This window comes from Rhincodon typus, chromosome 12, assembly GCF_021869965.1.
Source record: "Rhincodon typus isolate 14 chromosome 12, sRhiTyp1.1, whole genome shotgun sequence".
NCBI lineage: Eukaryota > Metazoa > Chordata > Chondrichthyes > Orectolobiformes > Rhincodontidae > Rhincodon > Rhincodon typus.
In genome coordinates, this window is record NC_063343.1 from 63,449,765 (window position 1) to 63,474,425 (window position 24,661).

At 40.5% G+C, this 24,661-nt stretch overlaps 1 protein-coding gene across 1 annotated transcript in view; it reads left to right on the top strand.

Annotated features, from left to right (window-relative positions):
• mgat4b (alpha-1,3-mannosyl-glycoprotein 4-beta-N-acetylglucosaminyltransferase B) overlaps positions 1 to 24,661 on the top strand; it is a gene marked incomplete at its 5' end in the record, with an annotated part of 84,926 nt that overhangs the window by 53,760 nt on the left and 6,505 nt on the right. Inside the window, 4 exons of the mRNA XM_048603485.1 lie at positions 6,123 to 6,253; positions 14,800 to 14,907; positions 19,403 to 19,596; positions 23,700 to 23,778. Of these exons, the coding sequence (XP_048459442.1) occupies positions 6,123 to 6,253; positions 14,800 to 14,907; positions 19,403 to 19,596; positions 23,700 to 23,778 (512 nt within the window). The remainder of the gene's footprint in view (positions 1 to 6,122; positions 6,254 to 14,799; positions 14,908 to 19,402; positions 19,597 to 23,699; positions 23,779 to 24,661) is intronic.

Sequence of the window (24,661 nt, forward strand, 5' to 3'; positions counted from 1 at the left end):
CTGTGTTCATCCAGCTCTGCACCTGGTTCCCTTGAACTAAATGGCTCGCTTACTCACTTCAGATGTAGGTCTAGACTAGGTAAGGATGGCAGATATCCTTCCTTAAATGACATCCATGAGCCGGTTGGACTTTTACATCAAATCATTGCTGGCTTTACTCATTGCATCTGGTGGAAGTTAAATTCAGTGGTCAGATTTTAACTTGTATCTCCAGAACCTCTGGATTACTATTCAATGCCACTATCTTGTTCCTGGACGTGGAACAGACATCTGTTGCACTAAGGGAGTGTTGCATTGTTAGACATACCCTTAGGATTCTGAGGAAGGGTCACCGGACCCGAAACGTTAACTGATTTTTTTTTTTCTTCACAGATGCTGCCAGACCTACTGAGCATTTCCAGCAACTTCTGTTTTTGTTCCTGATTTACAGCATCTGCAGTTCTTTTGATTTTTGTGCCCTTAGGATGTATTCTTCAACCATTGTTCCCTTTGCTTATCCTGCAGATTGAAGCATACTGGAACATCTCGTGGTATTATTGGCCAGCAGTCTTCCATCTAACTCCATTTTCTTTTTAAATAAAGATGAATTAAATATTGATCCATATTTTTATATGGGATATATTTGTTTGCAAAGGGCAACTGAATTAGCAGCCCATCACCATAACCTCTCAGCTACGTCATTACTTCAAGGAAAAGAATGTTGAACTTTAAGAAGTGCTGTCTTTCAGATAAAACTGATACTCCATATTATTTCTAAAATCGGTATGAAAGATGTCATGAAGGTCCAGGTAATGCTCTGGGAATGCAGGTTCAAATCCTACCACAGAAGATGGTGGTATTTATTGTCTACTGATGATCATGAATTAATTGCTGATTGTCAGGAAAATCCCATCTGGTTTACTAACGTCCTTTAGGGAAGAAAACTGTCATTCTCACCTGATCTGGCCTACATGTCACTCCAGGCCCACAGCAATGTGGTTGACTCTTATCTGCCATCTGGGCAACAAATGGTGGCTTGGCCAATGATGGCCACAGACAGTGAATTTTAAAACAACAAGAGGAGTAGGGGAGTTCTCCCCAGCATTGTGGCCAATATTTATCCCTCAGCCAACATCAATAAAGCCGTTACTTTTAGAGCAATCTAAATACTTTGGTAACCATCCTACGATCTAAGCATCCCTATCCCCAATTCCATTTTTCCTTATTGCGTTTTGGTGTCAATTTTTGCTGGGTTTTGCTCCTGTGAAGTGGCTTTGAATTTTATTCTGCTATGAAGATGCATGTTATTCTTGTGTTGATGGGGAAGGAAACAACAGCTCTTTATACTTAGAGTCAGAGAATTTAATGGAATATTAAATTACAAGTGATGTACTGGGCAGTAGAAAGGTCCTCTTTGACCTAGTGTAGCTGAACTTTGGGACAAACCAGGTTGTTTTACTCTAATACAGATCTGGGTGAACACAAATTTTGGTCACATGCTCAAGATGGCAAGTTGAAAGCAGGTTCATCTTGCACTGTGCAATAATGATTGTTGCATCACTACTCAAAATAGCAAGTATGGCTCTTGAGAGTGAAAGCACCATAAAGACTATACACCTATTCAAAATGAGAATACTTTAGTGTTTTTAGGAAGGATCAGAAATAGCATTTTATGGCTTCAAAACCTAAATTATACTTTTATTCATTCAGCTGTCAGTATGTTGCTCATTCCAAGTTACCGCAAATGGACTTTTATGTGACAGATTTGCTTGTTAGGCCACTTCAGAAGGTACTTAAGTATTGATATGGGACTGGAGTTGCATTTAGACCCAGTTTGGCTAAGGATTACAGATTTTCTTCCTTTAGTTGGATTCTTTTACTGCAATCTGATTGTTTCATGGTAACGCTTACTGAAACTTTTTTTTTAAATTGAAGAATAAATTCAAATTCTCGAACTGTGATAGTGTAATCCAAAATGGTTCAGTAACATGAATGCTACAATACTGTAGTGATTTTAATTAGCCTGTTCAGACATATTGTGACACAATTTCAGGGGAGATGGAATTTGAATCCAGATCTTCTGACTCAGAGGTAGGGATACTACAACTCTCCCACAAGATCTCAAATTCAGAATTGAAACTGTGACCTTTTGATCTTCAGTCTAAAACACTCCAATCTGAGCTGTTTCAGCCAACAAATGCCTTAGTGTAGTACAAATATCACTTGCCACCTTCCCCTGCCCAGAAACCCATTCCCACTGGGGAAGAACTCTGATATTTTTAATCAACCTGTTCAGAAAGGTTACAGTGTGTCTCTGGGACAGATAGATCTTCTGACCCAGCTACAGGGGACACCACTACTGTGTCACAAGAGCCCCACTACAATAGTATACACTTTTTGTAAAGGTGAAATACTTTATAAGAATGCAGTTGAGTTTCACTGTAAGACTAATGTTTTCTACATAACTATTCATATAGTTATCTCCTCCACATGCAATTCAGAATCAGGAAGTTGATTTGCATGTATGGATTTAAATCCCACTCCCAATATTGAGTTATGGAATGTTCAGTTAATTCCTTTGTTGTATTTTGGGAATTGGTTATCCCAGTTGGACGGCCAATTTGTGATAGAGTGATGCCACCAGAATAGATTTAATTCCTGTACTGGCTGAGATCACCATGAATCCTTGCTTTCTCAATCATCCCTCACCTGGAGAGTGGTTACCCTCATGTTCATCTTCAGAGCAGTTGATGGTCCTCTGGGACTATGGCACCTTTCACTTCTTTCACTTCATACTGCTCTGGCAGCGGTTTACATGCTTATGTCTCTGTAGTTGGCGATGGCCTAGTGGTATTATCTCTGGACTGTTAATCCAGAGACCCAGATAATGTTCTGGGGACCCAGGTTCGAATCCCACTATGGCAGATGGTGGAATTTGAATTCAATAAATATCTGGAATTAAGGGTATAATGATGGCCATGAATCCATTGTTGATTGTCAGAAACACTCATCTGGTTCACTAATGTCCTTTAGGGAAGAAAACTGCCATCTTTACCTGGTCTGGTCTACGTGTGACTCCAGTTGACTCTTAACTCCCCTCTGGGCTATTAGGGATGGGCAATAAATGTAGCCTAGCCAGCAACATCGTCATCCCGTGAATGAATAAAGAAAAAAAGAGTTCAACTTGAGCCCATGACTCTTTGAAGCAAGAGTACTACCCACTGTGCCACAGCTGGTAGGGAACCAGTGGGAAAGTGAAGTTCCTGCAGAATATCAGCTCTGATCAAATTGAATAGTGAAACGTTCCCAAGTAGCTGAAATGATTTCCTTACTTTACTGCTATTCCTTGTATTCTTATGACACCTGTGATAAGGAGGGCCTTAATGTAGCAAAGTAGAGGCATTCAAGGAGGGAATTCCAGAACTTGGTACCTAGATGGAGGAAGGCAGAGCCACTAATGAATGAAGCAGTGGGGCCTAAGGCCAAGGCAAAACATCTGAGAGAAGACATCCAATTAATGAAGAGGGTGCCTGAGGAGGTTAGAGATTCAAGGAGGGAGTGAGGGTATGAAGGGCACTCAAACACTGGAATGAGAACTTTAGGTTAGAGATGACAGAAACCAGAACGAATGAAAGATTTGTTAATTAGATTGAGGAGTTCAGTGATTATAATCTTGAAGCACTAACTTTGGGTTCAGCTACAGCACAGAAGTAGCAAATGACCTTGACTTCTGTGAGGCTGTGAAACCTACAACCATTAGACCAAAGCATGACTGCCAGTCATTGGAATTGAAGCGCAGGCACTGTTTAAACAGGCAATTATGAGTTTTGCAGACCTGCCCAGCTGTTTCATTGAGAATACAGTGCTGAATTTTCATTGCTATTCACACTAACTCAGCGAAAAAAGTGCACAAGTGTGACCGATGTGCCACATAACATTTATTGTTAACACATAGGTGGTGATAATGCTCAAGTGAACCATTAGCATCTCTGTTAATAAGACTATTAAATAAGCAAACAAAACTTTGGGGTTAATTTCTAGAGGAGTAGAAACAAAATGCAGGGAAGTTATGTTAAATTAGCATAGAACTATGATTGGACTGCACTTGGGATAGCCGTGTAGTTCCGGTATCTATCTTGTATAAATATGACTAGAAATCAATTCCTAATGACATTGTGGCCAGCCTACACCAGATGGACTGTAGCAGGACAAGAAGACAGCTCATCACCACCTTCTCAGGGGCAATTAGTGATGAGCAGTAAAGCTAGCCTAACCAGCAGTGCTCACTTCCTGTGAAAGAATTTTGAAAAAGATAGAGGTATTCGAGAAAGTACAAAAAAACGCACGAGGATGAACTGAGAGATTTTATCAGGAAAGTCTTAATAGACTGTATTCTCCAGGACAGACAGACAGACAGACAGAAAGAGAATGTTGAGCAGTGGCCTGATTGTCTAGCATAATCCTAGACCACATAGTGAAGATGTTTCCATGTTTGCACAGGATCAGAACTCAGGGCGACAAATATGGCAGTTACAAATAAATTCATGTTGTATGTTTGAATCAGTTGGGCTGAATGGCCTTTTCCTATGCTGCAAGTTCTGTGTTCAGTCTGGAATATTCACTTCTAGTTATTTTGGATTTTTTTTTGCACTGTTACTCTGCACAGTCACGGTGTTAATGTTGACAGCTATGGTCACCAGTTTGCCAGACAGTACATTCAATGAGTTTATCATCAGTTGCTGTTTCATGCCAGCTGTTTTAGTGGGAAGGTTAAAGGAGGTCTTGCAGTCTATATAATGGAGAGGTACCCTCCGGGGAACAAGGCAGTCAGGACTGAAAGCCACGGAAGTGTGTGTGGTTTGTTCATTCATTCATCCCACTGGGGAGTGCTCTGTGAAACCAACTAAATTGAATGTAAACAAAGGAAGCTAGAGGCTGAGACTAGTCAAGGGTCAGATTGTTACTAAAAAGTTTGTTATTAATGCTGCAAACAGTATTTAGATTGAGCATAATTGCTTTGTTTTGTATCTAATTTTTCGCATAATGAGCAGGTAGCAGTGTTTTTAAAGTCCAGTTTTATTTTTTCCCATCACAAGCACCCAGCAAATGAATCATTAGTAAGAATTCACTGGAAAACAAAGGAGTAATGCAAATATATATTGTGTTGAAGAATTATTTGAACTGGTGCATTTCCTCAACACAGATCCCTCTTTGTAACTGTCTTGGCAGTTTCAGCACGGCCTATTGATGAGGTTAGCAAATTTGTTTCTCCTGAGTTGGACACAGCAGTTTTTTATCGAACGCCTCCGACTAGGGCTGAGACACCTACAAATTGGAACAAGCTCAATATTGTTCCTCATTTAAAAGCTGCAATATTCCTTGTGTCCTTGTTTGCTTTCTTAAATTTGGTTGAGAGGGGTAGAGCAGGCAAGGATGTTGCATAGAGAGACTGTGTGCCATCTTTGTCATTTCTGAAGTCTGGTAGCAACCTTGTTTTGAGTGTGAAATGTTTATTTCTAACATTAGGCTTTTATATCTTAGAGTGTAACATCTGGAATCCACTCCCTGAACCTTTCTGCCTCCTTTCCTCCTTTAAGGAGCTTCTTAAACTCCAGCTGTTTTGACCAAATCTTTGGTCAAGCCCTAATATATCCACATGATCATTTTTCTTTCTTTCCTGATCACACGCTGCAGCAATTTAGTACATTTCTAAGGTTTTGGGCTTGACAAACATAAAGGCTGAAACTGCAGTACAGTATCGAGAGAGAACTCCAGAATGTTGTGTTGAGTTTGAATTTGTGTCAAACACATTCAGAAAATGAATTTATTTGTAATGCTCAGGAGACTGATGTTTCTCTAACCAAGTACCTTCTAAATATCACATGGCACATGTACCAGCTCCACGATGTTAAAAATTGGCTCTGCATGATTACAGAAACACAGAATGTTTACAATGGAGAATCAGGCCATTTGGCCCATTGTGTGTATCTTAGCTCTCTGAAGAAGCAATTCATCTAATGTCACACTGCACATGTCCCCACGGTTCTTTTCAGATAATAATCAAGTTCTCTTTTAGTCATGTAACTCATGTTTACTAAGTAAAAATACTAGATTTTCACAGTACTTTGCTTTATTTTGTCTAGGAAAAATGTTCAAATCACTGGATCTAAGTCTGATTGTGGAGTTTATTTTGATGTTCTACAAGGACAAGCCCATCGATTGGCTGCTAGACCACGTTCTATGGGTTAAAGTCTGTAACCCAGAAAAGGACGCAGTAAGTAGAACATTGTCAGAGTTTACAGAACCAGATTTGTCCTCCTTGTCTCCATGCAACCCCTTCTTCTCCATTTGTTAGCTTTCCTCTCCTGAAGGATTTATTCATAGTATGTTTTACCACAAACAGTCATAGACTGGTAAAGACACTCTTGGTCCAATCAATCTATCCCACCCACATAACTGTGATCTCTTGAGCATCACAATATTGATTCTCCTTACCCGACCCAAACATCACGCGGCCTCTTGGGAGAGTTGGCAAACCACAGTTCAAAAACCCAACACAACTTGTGGGCTGGGCAAATCTTAGAGGTTATTATGGCCCATTTGGATGATATAGTCTGGGAGATCACTGTGGTTCCTAAATTCTCTGAAGTACCTGCCCTTTTGTAACAGAGGATGCCGATATCAGCTGGAATTCAATCTAGTTCAGTTCTTCAATTTGGAGTCCTTTGCACAAGATGGCAACCTGTTCCAAAAGGCCATTATTCTCTTGGCAGGGGTGGTAGCTGGTGAAATTTACACCAAAGATCCAACCTTATACAACTTAAAATTGAGTGCTTTGGTTCTCCCCAAACTATTCAACTGGATGGAGTCTGCACCAAGAAGTTGTATTCTTTCCCACTGATGGCCGTCGAGGCTGGGTCACTAACTGTGCAAGGTTAAGATGGACAGATTTTTAATTAGTAAGGAATCGGGTTATGGGGAAAAGGCAGGAAAATGGAGTTGAGGATGATCAGATCAGCCATGATTTTCATTGAATGGCAAAATAGTCTTGATGGGACGACTGGCCTCTTACTGCAAAATGAGAAGGAAGGAAACTACAATCTTATGCTACCTGTAAGCAACAAGGTAAATTTTTGTTTGAGGCACTATCGAGATTTGCATGATTTTTAATGCTATCCATTACTTTCCACATAAGAAATGTTTCTTAATCAAGTCAGCACCAGACTCCCTAAAGTAATTTGCATTCAAATTGAATCTGCACTGTTTTAAAACCTTGCACATGGTGACTAACTCAGCAGTAGGTAATTAATGGTAATCTGTGTATTCTCACTGTGGGAGATGAGCACAGACGTTCTTATTTATTTGACTTTCCTCAATTTATAATCCCTCATTTGCACATTTTGGGTAATCATCCTCAATTAGATATGCAAATAAAGAGCCTAGTATCTTAAAGAACTTCATGCACAGTGAACGTTGAAGCAGAGTGAGTGCAGTTATAAAATTGAACTGGACTTTAACAGAGGCCACTTTGTGCACAAGTGATGGGTTGATGGATTTTTAAAAAATATATCAAGTTATTTTTATTCATGTGTAGACCTCACTGTCTGGGCCAGGATTTATTGCCCCTCCCTAGTTGCCCTTGAGAAGATGGTGGTGAGTTGCCTTCTTAAACTGCTGCAGTCCACTGTAGGTTGACCCACAGTGCCGTTGCCAAGGGAATTCCAGGATTTTGACCCAACAACAGTGAACGAATGGCGATATACCTCCAAGTCAGGATGATGATTGGCTTGGAGGGAAACTTGAAGGTGGTGGTGTTCCCATATATCTGCTGCCCTTGTCCTTCTAAATAGAAGTGGTTGTCAGTTTGAAAGTGCTATCTAAGCATACCACATTTTGCTGAGCGTTGGTGGTGGAGGGAGTGAATGGTACCACATCTACAAACAATCAAACAGGCTGCTTTGTGCTGGATGGTGTCAAGTTTCTTGTGTTGTTGGAGCTGCAACAATCGAGACAAGTGGGGAATATTCCATCACACTCCTGATTATGCCTTATAATAGTGAAGGCTTTGGGGAGTCAGGAGGTAAGTTAATCATCACAGTATTCCTAGCTTCTGACCTGCTTTTATAGCCACTGTGTTTATGTGACAAGTCCAGTTGAGTTTCTGGTCAATACTATACCGAAGGATATTGATAGTGTGGGATTTAGTGATGATAACACCATTGAATATCAAGGAACAATGGTTAGATTGTCTCTTATTGGAGATGGTCATTGCCTCATATTTGTGTGGTGCGAATATTACTTGCCACTTGTCAGCCAAAGCCTGGATATTGTCCAGATCTTGTTGCATTTGAACATGACTGCTTCAGTATTTGAGGATTCATCAGCAAACATCTCTACTTCTGACCTGATGATGGAGGGAAAGTCGTTGAAGCAGCTGAAGATGGTTGGGCCTAGGATACTACATCTGAGGAACTCTTGCAGAGATATCCTGGAACTGAGTTGACTGACCTCCAACCACCACAACCATCTTCCCGTGTATCAAGTATGACTCCAACCAGAGGATGGTTTGCCCCAGAATCCATTGATTCCAGTTTTGCTTTGGCTCCTTGATGCCTAATCTAGTCGAATGCAGTCTTGATGTCTCTCTCCTCACCTCTGGAATGGTGATGGTGGTGTCTGGGACATAGTCATAGTCACAGAATCATACCTTACAGACAATGTCAGGCTGTTGTGAGGCAGCTCTCCCAATTTTGGCACTCGTCCCCAAATGTTAGTAAGGAGGACTTTGTAGGGTTGACAGTGTTGTCTTTTTCAGTGCCTAGGTCAATGTCAGGTGGTCCATCTGGTTTCATTTCTTGATTGAGACTTTGTAGTGATTGGTACAACGGAGTGGCTTGCTAGGCCATTTCAGAGATGATTGAGAATCAACCACATTGCTGTGGGGATGGAGTCACAGGTAGGTCAGATCAGGTGAGGAAGGCAGATTTCCATTAGTGAGCCAAATGGGTTTTTCTCCACAATTGACAATGGTTTCATGGTCTTCCAGATTTTTATTGAATTCAAATGCGACTGAAGGTGGGATTCAAACTTGGCCCCCCAGGACACTAAGCCATTGCCTTGCCCAAAGTTATGGGCACACTGCTGGAAACTGTAGTAGAAGCAGATTCAATAATAGATTTCGCACTCGGATAAATTTGCAAGGTTACAGCTAAGAATGGGGGACTAGGACTAATTGAATCACTTTCAAAGAGCTGGCACAGGAACAATGAGCTGTATGATGTCAGAAATCACACAACACCAGGTTATAGTCCAACAGGTGTATTTGAAAACACAAGCCTTCGGAGTCTTACTCCTCCTTCACGTGTTAGCATCTCCACATCAGAGCTGAATGATGTCACCCTGACTGTATCATTCCATGATTTTACAAACAGAAGCAAGATTGAGTTGACCAGTTTTTGGCCATAGAGTCATACAGCACGGAAACAGACCTTCAGTCCAATCAGAGATAGTAGGAACTGCAGATGCTGGAGAATCCGAGACAACAAGGTGTAGAGCTGGATGAAGACAGCAGGCCAAGCAGCATCAGGAGCAGAAAGGCTGACGTTTCGGGCCTGTTTCTGATGAAGGGTCTAGGCCCGAAACGTCAGCCTTTCTGCTCCTATGATGCTGCTTGGCCTTCAGTCCAATCAGTTCGTGCTGAACGTAATCCCAAACTAAACAAGTCCCACTTGATTGCGAGAATAATATTAGCCAGTAAACAGTAAGACATTAATTTTTTTGTGAAGAAGAAATTTAAAGAATGCAATTATAACCAATTACAAAAGGCAAAAAAAATCCTACTTTGCCTTTGTTTTCAAAAACTGAAAAGAAAACACCGCAACACTGGGAGACCTTGACATTCTTCCATCATACTGTGATATTGGCTTGAATCAATGTTGGGAGGCAAAGATTGGATGGAATTTGCAGAGAAAGAGGGAAGGAATGGGGTTAGTTCACAAGGGCAGAGGGTTGAGAGTACTTCACTTATTGTGATGATTGCTTTGAAATGGAGGAGATTGGTTCTTGGATAGAGAGAGAAACCTCAGAAACTAATCCTCGTACCTTTTGGACACTTCACCATCCAATCCATTATCCCATAGTCGTCTTGCTGGCTGGTAGTTAACAATGTATTTTTGTTGAGGCTCCAGAAAGGGAAGTTGAGCAACAATAGTTGGACATATAAGCTGTAGAATGCAGGACAGGAATCTGCAGTGGATAAAGTTAGAGATAATTATCTCTAAAGCTTATGAGATAGACAAATAGTTGCTAATAAGAGCTTTAAGGCATTAGTAGGATTTGTTGGGAATTGAGCCAGCAGTGAAGGCTTTATGTATAATGTGTAAGCATCTTCATTCTTTTGTCTCATTTCAAAAATCTTCATCTTGAGACCACTGCAGCAAGCACATTAACTTGTGTTTGGTCATTTATCATAATAAAACATTCCGAGACGCTTCACAGACCATTAATTTGACGCTGAGCCACATGTGGTATTAGGACAGTCGTTGAAAAGCTTGATCAAGAAAGCCGATATTAAACAGATAAGTGTGGAGCTGGAGGAACACAGCAGGCCAGGCAACATCAGAGGAGCAGAAAAGTTGACTTTTCGGGTTGGGACCCTTCTTCAGAAAGTCCCGACCCGAAACATCAACTTTCCTGTCCCTCTGCTGCCTGGCCTGCTGTGTTCCTCCAGCTCCATGCTGTGTTATCTCTGACTCGAGCATCTGCAGTTCTTACTATTTCTGAGTGAGTATTAAACAGATAAAGGGTCTTAAAGGAAGAGACGTTGAAGAGGTTTGGGGGAAAAGTCCAGAACTTCGGGACCTAAGCATTTGGAAAACACAGCTACCGATGGTGGACCAGTTAAAATTGGGAAGCACAAGAAAGAGAATTGGAGGAGTATAGAGATCTTGGAGAGTGGTTAGCCTGGTGGAACTTAGAGATGGAGGGTTGGGGGGACTTTGAAAACAAAGATGACAATTTTAAAATAGCGGTGTTTATGGACTAGAAACCAGAAGGTCAGTGGTGAGGTGCTGAGTGAATGGGACATCATGCAAATTAAGTTTAAGGGTAGCAGGAGTTTAGATAATATGCTACAGGGGTGAACTGTTATATCTGGGCTCTACTTCATGTTGTAGAGGCCTTAAATTGTGTTTGATTGTCTCGTTCTCTATTTGATGTTCTGAAGCAGGCAGCAACAACCCAGCAGCAGGCTCATGGACCAATAGTTTTGGTGAAACCAGTGTGTTTGCAGGGGCACAAATAAACCAAGAACTACAGATGCTGAGAATGTGAAACAAAAACAAAAATTGCTGGAGAAACTCAGCAGGTTTGGCAGCATCTGTGGAGAGAGAGCAGAGTCAATATTTTTGAGTCTGTTCTGATGAAGTGTCACCAGACTTGAAACTTTAACTTTGCTTTCTCTCCATAGATGCTGCAAAACCTGCTGAGTTCCTACCGCAATTTCTGTTTTTATTTGCAGAGTCAGCTGATGGGAAGAGAACCGCAACTGCCAATCTGCCACCAGAGAAACCTGTAAGACTGCTTCTGGTTGCAAGGTCCTACTGTAACAGCTGTTGTGTCTGCATTATACTCTGCATTTACATGGAGAGATAAATATTTTTGAATTGATGTACAGATAACTTCACTACCTTTTACTGAAAGATGCTAGTAAGGCCAAGTGTAGCAACCTATGAGTAATTTAAAGGCAAAGAAACACTTGTATTTCTATAGTGGCTTCGATGATCTCCTGGCCTCAAAGTCAAATTTCTTTAATATGGGGAAACATGGCAAGAATTGTATATGTAGCAAGATCCTACAGAGTGCAGTGGGACATGGAGCAGATTAACCCTACTCTTCTTGAGAATACGTGCAGTGCACCCTTGCTAATGAAGTATCAGTCTGGGTTATATTCTCAAGGAGGAGGGATTTGAACCCACAACCCTCTAATTCAAAGATGGGAGAAGTATCCACTGAGCTGCAGCTGGCATTATGAAGGACCTCTATTCAGAGTGGTTTACTTCTGATACTCGGAAGCAGATTAGCGGGTGGAGGGGACTACATCTTTGCTTTCTTTGACTGTGTGTCGGAGCAGATTGATGAAAACTTTTTTTATGTTGAATCTTTGATGTATGTGAGCTGTTCAGAGCTGGGTTTATACTGTAGAGTCAGTTGGCATTTCTGTGATCTAATTTCAGTCTAATATTCATCCACTTGATACTTTTCATCATTTACTGAAACATTCATTCTCATTAGCGCTGACTGGGAATCATGTGCATATATCTGCAATGAAGGGACAGATTGAAGTGGCAGGGGGATGTGAATTACAGAGCCATTTTTTAAATACTATTTGAAATCATGAGTTTGTCAGAGGATTGGAATTACAATGCTTTGTGCTTAAAATAATGAATGGAACATTTAGATTCAGCTTTGCTGCTAGCTCAGTTAGTGAGTGTTACTGCCTGGGGCAGGATAACATGTACTCGTGATTCTCTCCCTCTCTCCCACACAGTTTTCTAGTCTTCCTGTATTCAGCTATCTTCTGTACATGGAGATTGGTGGCTGAGGACAGCTGGCACCCAAGGCATATCACCAGTATGGTGGGTGTGTACCTAAGGGGGAATTTAATATCGGTGCATTTTGTACCGGTCCTGCTGATGCATGGTCTTTGTGCACAATATGTGAAAATATATAAAACTGATGCACACCATCCTGTTTATCCATACTGAGCACATCTAGAAACTATGATGTTGACAAGTTAGATCCTCAATCCTACATGTTTTCTTCCCCAAGTTTTCTCATGTTGCATGCTATACTACATTGCTACCAACTGTGGTTCATTGGGTGATGCTTTCATTCTCATTGGGTTCAATTCCCACTCCAATGACCTGTCCACAATGATTCAAGTGAACATGCTCAGTATAGTACTGAGGAAGTGCCACACTGTCAGAAGTACTACCTCTCAGGTGAGATGCTAAACTGAGTCCCCATCTACCATGTTAGGTGGTCATCAAAATGATTCACTAAATAACATATTTTCTGGTTAATATTATTACATTGGGCTCTGGATGTTTGTAGTGTAGTGCTACCACCACTTTCCCTTTGTACTCTTTTTATATAATAATTTAACATGTTAGCCCCTGGTGAGATACCAAAAATATAAAACCAAATGGTTCATGCAAAATTCTCCTTTTAAAGATATTTTTTAATCATGCTATTCAGGTATGTTATTGACAGACCCCTGCAGCAGGTGGGACTTGAACCTGGACCCTATAGTCCAGAGATATGGACTCTACCACTGCACTACAGTTGAAATATAAACCCAGGCATCCTGGCTCAGAGAATGGACACTGCCACTATGCCACAAAAGTCCCTTTTTGTTATTACGTACCTCTGGAGCATGTGGGACTTGAACTTGGATATTCTGGTCCAGAGGTAGGGACACTAATATTTCAGTGTCTGTTAAGCTTTGGGAGGTACTGAAGTCATGAAAACATTATGTTAATACAAGTTATTTCTTTCAGTTTATACCTAGAGTGATTTACGATATCTGTCAGGTGAATTCTCTGTGAAAATGTGTAAAGATGATTTCCACTAACCCCAATCTGTGATCTTCTGGCTGAAACAGAACCCCATCCTTTGCATATCGTGAGGAACCTTCTTCATCCCATTTCAGTTTTGCAGTTAATTTTCTGCATATTGGTTTTTCGGTTGGTGGCTGCAAAACCAATCTTCCTATTGGAGTTTTTTTTAATAACAGTCGAAAATTTAATGTGAATTTTCAAAATTGTTTGAAACACTATTAATGTACGCATATACTAAATAGGTTCTCACCGAAGTGCTATCTGTTACAAAGATAAAACTCCTCTCGTTCCATTGGCTCCCAGCCTCCATTTTATTTTGAGTGAACCAAATGGTCTAACCAAGACTTGTCTGACCACTTTGGATGGAAACTATAGCTAGGTATTGTCCTGCCTTGGGTAAATTTTTGCCTTCTGAGCCAGTGAAATTGTAGCCATATTTGAAACAAATTATCATCCAATCTGCTCCTCTGCAGAATTATGAGCAAGTGGTACATATAAAAGACATTTGGATAGTTACATGGATAGAAAAGGTTCAAAGAGATATGGGCCAAATGCAGGCAAATAAAACTAGTTCAGTTTAAGAAACATGGCCGGCATGGATGAGTAGGGCCAAAGGGCCTCTTTCCATGCTATATACCTCTACGACTCTACGTATGGGGGTATGGGACAAAATGGTCACGACATTTTATAGTTTAATTTATCACCTTGAATTTTTCTAGATGCTTTATTGATTAACATCTCCAAAATGTTTTCACCCTCTTGACATTTAAAAGGGAATCAGGCTGTTATTTAAAAAGATCCATGTAAAGGTTAATGGGGAGAAGGCAGGAGAATGGCATTAAGTGAGCTGCTTTTAGGAGAGCTAAAGCTGACGTGATGGGCCAAATGGCCACCTGCACTGTAACAATTCTGTGGCTCTGTGACATTAGGCTGACTGTGGCCTGTAGTTTTCAGTTTGGCCCTCAGCTCTTTTTTTTAAAATATTTTCAATCCTCCTGTGGTCTGACACCATTTCCAAGAGGATTGGAAAAAATCTGCAATTTCCATTTCAGATTTTAATTAGATTAGCTCACTCCATCATCTGTGGCGTTTATTCTGTTTTGATTTGGTAGGAAAAATCTTGCGGCTCAATAATTGTCAACCGGCAAATATCTTGGTGCAATGGTAACTGGTTTACTTTTCTCTCTCTTACCCCTTTTAGAAGCACTGTGACCGACAGAAGGCAAACCTCCGAATCCGTTTCAAGCCGTCCCTATTTCAACATGTTGGAACACACTCATCACTGGCCGGAAAGATCCAGAAATTAAAAGTAAGTTCAGCAACTGGGTGCCCAACTCCCAAGTTAGTGCCTGGGAATAAAATGTCTCATGTAGGAGAAGGGCTGAAATTAAACGCAAGAACGGAGGGAGGGGGAAGGTGATTTAGCCCCTTATGTCATTCATTTAGAGTGTGATGAATGTATATCCTAGCTCTCATCTTGCCCTGTTTGATTGCATAACCCTGCTAACGAGTTATGTCCCGTTAATAGCATTGGAACAGGCCATTTGGCCCATTCATGCTGATGTTGACAGAACTCCCCACCCCAACAGGGTGCATCTGCACCTCTGCCTTTTCAGGGACAACTAGAGTTAAGCAATAAATGTTGACCTAGCCAATGATGCAACATCCTTTGAATGCATAAAACAATGCTTCACAGAAGCCTCCTTTCACCTCTCTTAGAATTATTGTATCAGTATACCCTTTTGTTTCTTCCTCTCTTATGTACCGGTACATCTACCCTTGAGTTTATGAATGCTATCCATGTCATCTACCCCCTGTGGTAGTGTGTTCCACATTGTAATCAGTCTCTGGTTCAAGATATTTCTCCTGAATTCACCATTCAATTTATTAGTGACAAATGTTTATGCCCTCTTGTTTTAGTCTGCACTTCCAAGTGAAAACATCTCTACATCTATCTAATCCAACCCTGTATTGATCATAAAGATCTCTAGAGATCCCTCTGGTCCTGTACCCAATTTAGACTCTTAATATCCAAGCTGTGTTTGGCCTCTTTATAGATTGTATCCCAATTAATTATTAATTAATTATCCTCCATATATAATGGCTACTCTATTACAATTCAGTTTTCCTGCCCAACCCTATTTTCCTTGATTTCCTTGCTGTCAAAGATATCTGTTGATCTGTATCTTTAGCCTATTCAATGAATATGCAGAGCTCTCTGGGGTCAAGAAATTCCAAAGATTTGCAATCCTACAGTACAGTGAGGAAACATTTCCTCAAAAATGGTCCTAAAGGGCTGACACATTGTGTTGACCATCCCCAGCTCTAGACTCATCACTGAGGGGGAAGCAATTTAATGGAAATCATGAAAGAATTATAACAGTGAAGGAGGCCATTCTGACCTTTTCTCAATTCTGAGGAACCACCCATCCTAACCAATCTCATCTACCAACACTCAGTCCATAGCCCTATAGGCCACAGCTTCAAGTAGGCTTCACCTAGCATTTTAGCATCTGTTCTGTCAAATTGATTAAGAACTTTATATGTTTTAACATGATGATGGTGAGGGACAGGGACAATGCAGGAAAAAGGGCCTAAACAATTATTGCCAAGAGACACGAGCAACAAGCAAGTTTGAGGGGTTGAATGTGAGAAACAATTGTTCATATTGTTGGCAGCTCATGGAGTTTTTATGCTGGTCCTTTATCTGCCATAGCCAAAAATTTCACATCTACACAACATAAATTATGGACTGCACCAACATAGCTACTTGCTGTAGTATCGACTGCATCAGAGATTAGATTAGTCTCTCTTAGTAGTTCAGCAGCACCACCTTCAGTAACCCTGCTGGCACTGCAGCTTCTTGTAAACTATGGGAACATGCAACATACACGGAGCCTAAGTGCTTACAGTAATTGAACAGCCCAACCAGTTCACTCCATCCAGCTTCATCAAACTCCATCAGTAAGCTTGTACATATTGTTTTGTATTTTACCCAATTTGGGAAGTATTTTGTGTTGAAGATAAAACATTTATGAGCTCATAAGAAAATACACAGCAGGGAGGTGGGACTTGTTTGGTTTGGGAACGTGGTAGGCATGGCCTAATTGGACCAAAGGGTCTGTTTCCATGCTGTATGACTCTAACTCTAAGTGAAGTAGAACCTGTTAGCTCATCATCAAAAATAACAAAGCAGTTTTTTCAATGTTTAACAAGATTTTACTTCATTACTCCTCATGGGACATCAATGCACTTGACCTCAAACCTGATGTGACTTATTTCAGTCTCGTTCTTTATGCTCTGTAAGTAGTATTTGTATTTCGTAGCTGGCAAAAAATCCTGAAAAAAGAACTCACATTTACACAGCTCCTTTCATGACCTCAACGTCCCAAAGTATTTTATATCTAAATAAAAACTTTTGGATTAGAGCTATTATCACAGTGTAGGAAACGTGACATTTAATTGGCACACAGCAAGGTCCCACAAACATCAGTGTGATTTGTCATCTGATAGTCTGTTGTTTAGTGATGTTAGTTGAGGGATATATATTAGCTCAGGGAATCAGGGAGAACTCCCCTGAATTTCTTCCAGTATTGCCATTATTCTATTATATCCATCTGAAAAAACAGGTGGAGCTTTGGCCTTGATGCCTCATCTGAAAGATGGCACCTCAAACAGTGCAGTATTTCCGTACTGCAGAATTGTGAATGCTAATTTAGATTGTGTTGAAGTTTTTGCAGTGGGGCTTAAGCCCATTCTTTTGAGACAGAAGGGAGAGTCAGGCTATCCACTGAGCCACAGCTGATGTAGGTGAAAATGTAGATGTATGAATCAAAAGTGTGCATGTACCTCAAATCTAAGGATAGTAGCTTTCAGATAAACCTTGATTCCTAAAATGTTACAGGTATATAAATTGTGTTGTAGAATCTTACAGCACAGGGCGGCACAATGGCTCAGTGATTACCACTGTTGCCTCACAGCGCTAGGGACCCGAGTTCGATTCTGCCCTCGGGCGACTGTCTGTGTGGAGTTTGCACATTCTCCCCGTGTCTGCGTGGAGTTCCTCCGGGTACTCCGGTTTCCTCCCACAGTCCAAAGATGTGCAGATTAGGTGGATTGCCCGTCGTGTTCAGGGCTTTGTAGCTTAGGTGGGTTATGGGGAATGGGTCTGGGTGGGATGCTCCAAGGGTTGGTGTGGACTTGTTCGGCTGAAGGGCCTGTTTTCCACACTGTAGGGATTCAATGATTCTATGATCTAGAAGATCTAGGTTTATCTAGAAGAGGGCTATTTGGCCCTTTTTGTACATTTCAGTTCTTTGAAAGAGTTACTGAATATGTCCAACTTCTTACTTCAAGGTAACGTCTTTTTATGCAAATCTTTGCTGAAAAAATGCAATGGCAAACAAAATCATTTTTGTTTTAAGTATTGGCACAAAATTATGAATACATCGGTATGTTATTTTCAAAGAGATTGAATCAAATAGTTTATATAGTGGATCTGAAGTCTGATGAAATATTATGTAGGCTGGACATTGTGTTGTTACACAGCTGATACTAGGAATACCTGAGACTGCTGTTTTCCCCAAAGCTTTGTAAGTATTTTCCCTCTGCTGTATGAATTAATTTTATCTAAAATGCATTTCATTGCTTTCAGCCTTTTTCCAAAAAACTTTTTTTTTAAAAAAAAAAGGCCGCGTTGATTTGAAATAAGTATAACAAAATTGACTAATTACAAATATACTCTCCACATGTCCACTGCTGGGGTGGTGGGAAAAGATGGCAGGTTTTCATTATACATTTGAACCTGGGAATCCTGAGGGCAGAACATTTACCTTTCAAGTCTGAAATACACCAGTATTTCCTGGTCCATTTATACGTCTGGCCTCATTGTGCCTGAAGACTACACTTGGTTTAAACTCTCCGTGTGCAATACCATCGAGCATTGGCTAATACTTTACTTGGAATGCCCTTGTTATTTACAGTAAATTAAGATTAAAGGGAGGGATCTATGCTTTACAGCAAACAATAAACCTGTTCCAGTATGTGTGTGGGCCAGCGTTCTTGGGCACTAATCTCTGTAAATGAGAGGGTTTTCTTTTTCCTATCAATCATTTGTCCTTCAGCAAAACGCTAATAGAAAGTGATAAACTGGTCATTGCTGTTCGCAAATTTATGTCACAAGTCACTGTACTTCAATGAAAAGAAACATGTTTTTATGTAACAGTATTCAGCATCTTGATGTCCCATCGTGCTTCACGGCCAAACTATTATTGTGTATGTTATGATACAGGGAAAAAACGATGGCAATTACTTGCAGCTATCTTCTGCAAATAATTAAATAACTGACTAGATCATCTGCTGGTAAGCAGTCATGGACCTGAAAGTTCCACTGCTCTCGGCAAAAAAAAAAATTGCCTGACGTGTTAAGCAGTGCCAGCACTTTCAATGTTTGTTTATTTTACAGAACCTGCAGTGTTTTACTTTTATAATCTGGTTCAGACGTTGATTGAGCGACAAATGTTTGGCAGGATATTGGACACAGTCAGGGCACAGAAAATTGCTGAAAAACAACTCCTCTAATATGCTTAAAGATATCTTGACAATCTAATCTGATGAATAAATCTGACTGGATTTTTATCCTTCTTACTGTATTTGTTTGTTTTTGGTTTTCAATTTATTAATGGAATTTAGCACAGTTTTCAGTACGTCACTGCCTACCCCAGTACATTGCAAGGATCAGCACTGAAGGTCTCAGGATGTCACTATATCTTACTAATCAAGCAAATCAATGTTGTCTTTCCCAGGATAAGGATTTTGGAAAACATGCCTTGCACAAAGGACATTCCAATCCCCCAGCGGAGGTAACTTCCAGCCTGAAAACATACCAGCATTTTACACTGGAAAAGGCTTACCTGGGAGAGGACTTCTTCTGGGCTTTCACCCCCGTGGCTGGTGATTTTATACGTTTCAGATTTTTTACGCCAGTGAAAGTGGACAGGTGGGTTAGAACTTAAAGTAGATCCAATGCTCTGTATAACACCATCTTGCATTTATAGAGCACCTTGAATATAACACCATCCCAAGTCATTTCACAGGGCTGTCATTGAACAATATTTGACACTGAGCCATATAGTGATATTTTAGCGAGTGATTATTCAAAGGGAAGGGTTTCATGGAGCGTGGAAAGTTAAGGAGAGTTTTTGAGGGACAAAGCTGGAGAGGTTTAGGATGGGAATTCCAGAGCTTGGGGTCTTGACAGCTTAAGCTACAGCAGCTAAATTGGAGTGATTAAAAGAAGCTAGATTGACAGGACTACTCTCGGGATGGAGAAGACTACAGATAGTATGGAGCAAGAGCATGAATGGATTTAAAAGGAGAATAAGAATTTTTAAATTACAGATTTGCTTAATCTGGGTCAACAAAGGTCAGCAAACACAGGGATGGTGAATGAATAAAACACACCACGAGTAAGAATGCAGGCAGTAGATATTAGAATGAGCTCAAGTTTGTGGAGATGAAAAGGTAAAGTTGTCATAGTTCCAGAGGGCTTCTCTTTCATTAGAGAGAAATGATTGGTTATGGTTTAACCTGAGGGTCACTACACCTCAGGTGAGAGGTGAGGTTGGGAAGCTGGGACTTAGTGACCTCAGCCGCAGTGGGAATTGAACCTCTGCTGTTGGCATCATTCTGAATCACAAACCAGCTGTCCAGCCAACTGAGCTAACCGACCCCTTATGGAGATTATAACAGAAAGCTGCCAGGAGTGTTTTGGATTAGTCTCCATCTTGAGATAACAAAGGCATGGATGAGGGTGTCAGCAGCAGAAGAGTTGGACAGTATTTATGGACATGGAAACAGGGAAGTTGTGATCCATGCTTTAGTGTGAATAAGATTGAAGAACATGGTGGGGTGGATGTTACTTAAGGACAAAATGATTTTGGAGATAGGACAAGGACTAGAGGATAATGCAGCTTCAGGCCGAGAGCTAGGGAGACCCTTGGAGGACCTTTGACTCAGTGGCTGAGATCAGTAACAGAAGGTGTTGATCAGATGGTCGCAGTCTTAATGGCAGAGAAATCTATAAGCTCTTCCAGCATGTTAGAGGTGAGGTACAGGAGTTGGAAGAGATGTTTAACAACAAGGTTGAAAGAAACAGGCCGGGGATTATCCTTGCATTTTAAGATACTCTTGGATTAGTGAGTACCTTTGGGAGATAAGCACTATTGGGCTCTGCCTTCATGTGATCCAGTCAGATGTGGTGTTAATTGATGAAACCAGTTGTCATCCATATCCCTTCAAGTCCACAGCCCTTGGAATTAATGGAAAGAAAATGTGGGCTATGGTACAGGAGTAGCCAAGTTAATACAGCCCCGCCCATTAAATCTAATTTCACATACCAAGTAGACTGTACTCTATTACAGGCTGTATTGAGATTTGTAAGTCAAACTTTTCACTTTGGAAGTGAGCATGATACCTACTGATGGCTTGTAGAAAATTAGGAAGAAGTTGAAATTACACATGTAACTTTGTTTCTTTTACAATGTGACCATTATGAAAACACCAAAAATAAAATTGACGTTGAGGGTTTGATTTGGCTTCAGTCTTCACCAATCCTCTTCCTGAGCTGGTTGTAAATGTAGTTACCACACAGAGAGAATTGGAGCAGGGTTTTTGGAATGATGCTGGTATCTGGTAATGATGGAAGTATGTGGTGGTGTTGATAGAAGCCAGAAGCCTTAGGGCTTGGAGAGGAGGGTGTAGGGGATGAAAAAAAGAGCAGCAAGTGTGATAGTGTAAACTTCAGAACTTTAATAACTTCATGGATTGAAAGAATCAGCAATAACCCTTTCTGGAACAAACTGTTTCTTGCGATGAAAGGGTCAAGAAAAAACTATTATAAAGGAATTAAAAGCAGCATGCTAATTAACCATCCCTGGGAAGGAGGATTTGAAGTAAGATAAACAAGCTGTTTCCTGGGAGATATGAGATAACATTGCTTGATAATCTGCTGCCTTGTGACAAATTAAGACTGCCTGCAGAAGGAATGCCTTGAGGTAAAGGGGTTAATTGTAGGAAAGTTGTGTTTTTAAACAGACAGTAAACGCCACATGTGACAAGGAGTAGGAAAGTTACTTCTGATAAAAAGACAAGCTGCGGACTTGAGGATTCCAGAAATATAATCAGTGTTGGGGATGAAAGAATCTAAAGGACCAGCAATAATATCACACCATAAATATGAAAGAGAGAAAACTGTATAAGAACTGGACTCAGACTCTTCAGCAACAGAACTTCGAAGAGCAACATTGCAGAAGGATTGAACCCTGGACACATCCAGAGACCGACAAATTCATAGCTAAATTCCACCATTAATTGGGTAACAGCGAGTTAGGTTGTGAGACTTAATTTATTTCTTCAAGGGGTCTTATTTTGGTTGCTGCATGCAATAGTTTAAATAATTGTTTCAGAATTTGATTCCCTGTGAGATTTCAACAAGTAGTCGAATTGAAACTGGCTTGTGGTACTTGACACAATGCAAGTTTTTATCACAGGTTGTAAAGACTGTGTCTTTTGGTTTCCTTTATTTTTGATTGTGGTTAAAATGGGAAAGAACTGTTGAAAAACCACAGACCATGAAAGGAATTGCTACACTTTGAAGACGGTTACTGCAACTCCTTGTGAGTTGTGTTTACACAGTTGCTTCACAAGCAGGTGGGGTGTTGACGTAAGACAGCACAGCACAAAGGTGTGTGTGTGTGTGTGTGCAGACTGAGATTTGGCCAGTAACCAAGTGCTGATTGGTTTGTGCAGTTGTAGATGCCAGAGGTCATCAGTCTGATGATCAGTCTCTGGTTCTTGAGCAGCTGAACAGCTGGAGCGTGTGAACGATAAAGGGGCAGAAGTTCTTAGACTAGGAGAAGCAGACTGTCTCTCTACTTTTCTGCAGTAAAAGTGTCTGAAGAAAGCCGGTTATTTTGTCCCACCAGTTTCTGTAAGCTGTTATTTTTAACTAGGAATTTAAGACACCTTTATAATTAGTGTACCAATTGTCTGGGCTTCCTGAAAGAAGCGAAAAAATATAGAGAAGATCAGAGAACACAAAAAAATCAGGGAAGGCAAAGGAACATCTCGTCGCATTTTGTGCACTGGTGCTACTCATTTGTGTTTCCTTAGTAAATGTTTTTTTCTGTTTGTATCCATCTATATGTAGGTTTAAAAAGGGTTAGAGTTTCAACTAGTAGAGTTCTATGTTGATAATTCATAGTTTTATTTACCTGCAGCTAGAACATATTTATTTGTAACGAATAACAAGTCTTGTTAAGTTCAAGAACTTGGTCAGGGTTTTCTGTAAGCTGAATCCATCGGATAAATAAATTAGGTACTTTGTATACATTGATTAAACCATTCACTTTTGTGGTGACCCCAGGAGTGGTGGGACTCGAGAATCAGCACATTTTTCCAAGTGGAGAAGCCAGCAAGATTATGACAGGTGGCAACCTGTGATCTACTAGGCTAGAAATACAAAAGCCAAACAATGGGCAAGCTAATTAAAATTGAGGAACAAAACTCGCCACCATCTTCTCAGGGTAATGAGGATAAACATTGAATGCCAACCTTGCCACAAACCCCCAGATCCTAAGAATTACAACCACTCTGGAATACTGGGCAATTGATCACTGACATAACCCACTTTGTATCTTCTATTTGCAGTCTGACACTGTCTTGGTCACTTTTGCTTTCTTTCCACCTGAATGAGAAACAGAGATAGCCAAAGCAAGTTATGTTGAATGTGATTTCAGCCTTGTGCTGTTTGCAACATAGTTAATGAACTGTTGTTTAAATAGACACTTAAGCACCTCCAGGGATAGTGAGTGGAAAACGAGATCCTGATAAAGGAAAGGGGCTTCTTGTCTTTTGCTGGGTTACTGCTGCCTCTGCATGACCTTGGAGAGGTTTATACTGATTCTCTAGAGGAAGAGCGCTGTGGCATATTTGATCATGCTAGTGATTGCCAGAATGGTGAGTTTTGGTACAACTGTCACTTGGTCTGGTCTGCATGACTTTCCTACTTGTACATCCAACCTTTCTTTGTTCTGTTCTCAGGTTTTTCTTTCGCAGTGGGAATATCGAGCACCCAGGTGACAAGCTCTTCAACACCACGGTTGAAGTGTTGCCTTTTGACGTAAGACTTTTATTTGATAATACTTTAGAAAATCTGTAATGCAGTGGATGTTTGCATGTGACAAAACTTTTAACTTCTCAGAATCACCGAATTGTTATGGCAAAGATGACTATTTGGCCCTTTGTGTTTGTGCTGGCCCTCCAAATAAACAAATAGCTAAGCACCATTCCCACCTTCTCTTTGTAATCCTGAACATTCTTCTGTTACGAGTAATGATCAGATTCCCTCCTGAATGCTTCGATTAAACTGCCTCCCCCATGCTGCCAAGTAGTCTATTACAGACCCTAAACACTCACTGCATGAAAAATGTATTCCTCATGTTTACATTGATTCCTTTGAGAATTTTATTTTGTATTTCTATAAATTGTTTTTCTTTTATTTGCAGGAAACAGTACCTGAGGAGTTAAAACCACAGGACAAAGGAGAATGCCTGATGTTTTATCTTCTCGTGCTGTTTCCCTGGATGTTAGCCAAGAGAGAAACCATGATCATAATCAGGCAGGTTGGCTGCAGAAAGCTTCATAAAACAGAAATTGTCATGGAAAGCACAAAAAGGAGATAAATTGGCTTTGTGGATGCAGCTAGCAAGGGCCATTGGCTCCCTTCACAGATTGTCTGTCTATATTTTTAACATTGAGGAAAATGCAGTCTGTTTTTCAGAACTTGTTAAAAGGGTGTATTATGATGTATCTGATCTAACTTTGTAACGATAGTTTAACCTAATTTTATCATTGCTGGGTCAAAATTCTGTAACTCCAGCACTGCCAATAGCATTGTCAAAGTTCCTTCACCACATGAACTGTAATGATCCAAAAAAAGCTCACCATCCCCTTCTGAAGGGCCATTAGGAATAGACATTAAATGCTGATCTCATGACACCTTA